The sequence below is a fragment of the Varroa destructor genome, unplaced genomic scaffold (genome assembly GCF_002443255.2).
Source record: "Varroa destructor unplaced genomic scaffold, Vdes_3.0 BEIS01000006.1, whole genome shotgun sequence".
Classification (NCBI taxonomy): domain Eukaryota; kingdom Metazoa; phylum Arthropoda; class Arachnida; order Mesostigmata; family Varroidae; genus Varroa; species Varroa destructor.
Window position 1 is genome coordinate 28,700,013 of NW_019211459.1, and position 2,303 is coordinate 28,702,315.

At 42.4% G+C, this 2,303-nt stretch overlaps 1 protein-coding gene across 4 annotated transcripts in view; it reads right to left on the reverse strand.

Moving 5' to 3' along the window:
- Positions 1-1,551: 1,551 nt before the first annotated feature.
- The window catches only part of LOC111252709 (uncharacterized), a 50,142-nt gene continuing 49,390 nt past the window's right edge, over positions 1,552-2,303 (reverse strand). For all 4 annotated transcript variants that reach the window (XM_086992431.1, XM_086992432.1, XM_086992429.1 and 1 more), the window contains exon 10: positions 1,552-2,299. In XM_086992431.1, the coding sequence (XP_086848557.1) occupies positions 1,567-2,299 (733 nt within the window). In that variant the 3' untranslated portion in view covers positions 1,552-1,566. The remainder of the gene's footprint in view (positions 2,300-2,303) is intronic.

Genomic DNA, 2,303 nt, shown 5'->3' on the forward strand with positions numbered 1-2,303 from the left:
CGCTGCTGGAATCGTCGTTCTTTTCTATTGGAACGCTCTAGTGATTTTCTCGTAAAGAATTTGCTAAGGCACCCCATATGTCCTGCTATTTAAAAAAAAAAAATAATTGAACTTGGTGCTAAAATGGCCAATAGGACAATGTACACGACTTGCACTATGCACCCTAATATGTTGGTTGCTATTGCTCCCGTTTATTCAGTGGACCCATTTTGTACAATAATTGTTACTTTTTTTGTCCAGCTTGCGTTGTATGGGCTTTTTTCGTGATTGTCTGATTGTCGCTGCTGAGGATCAACAGTAATGCTAGCGGCTTTTCAATGTAATCTATTATGAGGTACCGGACATATGGACTGTCCTGTCAAAATACACCTTGAAGGAAATCGGCGATAGCAAAATTAAACGATTCGTGTTTTACCGACGGCGAACCATGCTGTCTCGCGTTGTTGGTCGGGCAGAGTGTTAAGCGGCCTATTCAGTAGACTGATCCATTGCCTGTTTTGAGTAAATGTTCGAAACGCTCCTCATAACCTTTTAGATGAGGCGCAAGATCATGGCTGTAGTAACAAAATGAATTCCGCTGGAAAACAACCTTTAATTTTTATACAAAACATCCACGTGCTTCTTTGAGTGCTTTAAAGCTGAAGTCAATCCACAAGAGCTAAGGAGTGCATACTCGCTACGATAAACAGGCCGTCGAAGTTTGTCCGAACTTGAAAGCTTCATATACACACACATATATATATATATATATATGTTTTACCACTTGGTACCTTACGACGCCTGCTGGTCCGCCTTTTGTGTAAACGAATGGGTCGTTACTTACTCCGTCCTCTAGGCAGCACTCTTCAAAACGGGTCCCGCTGTGCGAGAAGTTGGCAGTCAAGTGGTACTACTAGTCTTGGGAAGTAAAGGCAAAAACTCGCAGATATCGATAGGAATTTCTTCGGCTTAGGTGCGATGGAGAATAGCAAATAAACGTCAATGAACTATCCATAAACCTACGCGCGGCGATTATGGAGTTCATCGCCTTCTTTCGTGCATGACTTTATCATAGACTTTACAGGGCAGGGGACATCAATGAACCTTATCGCAGCCGTGGGAGCTTTAAACTGTAATAATATTGTGATGCATATCATGCCGATCACTACCTTCTGGTGCCAACCTTAAAATGCCTGGTAAATTATTGAAAGTTTATAAATTAAAATAGATTCGTATGATCCATGCTCACTTTGATGTTGTGTTATTAACCTACACCCGTGTGTGAAGTGTTTCAATAATAACAGTAAAACTGAATAGGTAAGATTTTTTGTTGGCAGTACACTCAATCAGTCATCAAAGTGAGAGGTTTTAGAAGATTTCTGCTTACTCGGATCTTCGTGGCCATCTTTAGCAAATTATTTTTTTTTTTAACAAATCTACTGTTAGTGATAATGTTATCTGACCGAATAAATACTATTTATTCAGTCAGATAACATTATCACTGACAGAACTATTAGTACAATACTAACCTCATTTTTAATAATGTACGCCAGTTTTGTGTTTAAGTACATCGCAAAAGTTGAAATGTTAGTAGAAATGTTCGCCATCTTTACTTTTTGCGTTACCTGTTTCAGTCTCTCCCGTACTGTCTGAAGATCCCGGCTCAGTGGAAGTGACAGCTTCTGAAGACGTTGAAGATATGTGCGTGTCGGATTCAGTTTCCGCCGATGCGGTTGTTCCGAAAGATGTCTGTTGCTCTGAGCCACTTGTAGTAGATGCTTCGGGTGAACCTTCAGATGAGGCTTCTGTAGTTTGATCCGCTGAAGTTGCATCCGAACTTGAATCGGTAGCGCTTGTTATGAGAGTTGAATCAGTCGTAGCCTCTGAAGATAGCTCAGTAGACTCGCTACGAGAGGTAGATAATTCATTCGTAGACTCTGTAGATCCTTCAGCCAAGGACGAACCTTCTGTAGATATATCAGGGGTGGATTCGGAAGTTTCTGTTGAGGCGAGGGACGTTTCGTCAGATGCAGCCTCGGTTGCACTTTCCGTAGCTGGTTCGCTGGAAACTTCGCTTGTAGACTCAGAGGAGGCCTCGCTGGTAGATTCAGTCGTAACTGTACCAGACAACTCACTAGAGGCTTCTGTGGAGGCTTCTGTGGAAGTTTCACTGGATGCCTCAGTAGACCCTTCGCTGGAAGTTTCTGTGGAAGTTTCACTAGATGCCTCAGTAGACTTTTCACTGGAAACTACTGTGGAGGCTTCTGTGAACGCCTCACTAGATGCCTCAGTAGACCCTTCGCTGGAAGCTTCTGTGGAGGCTT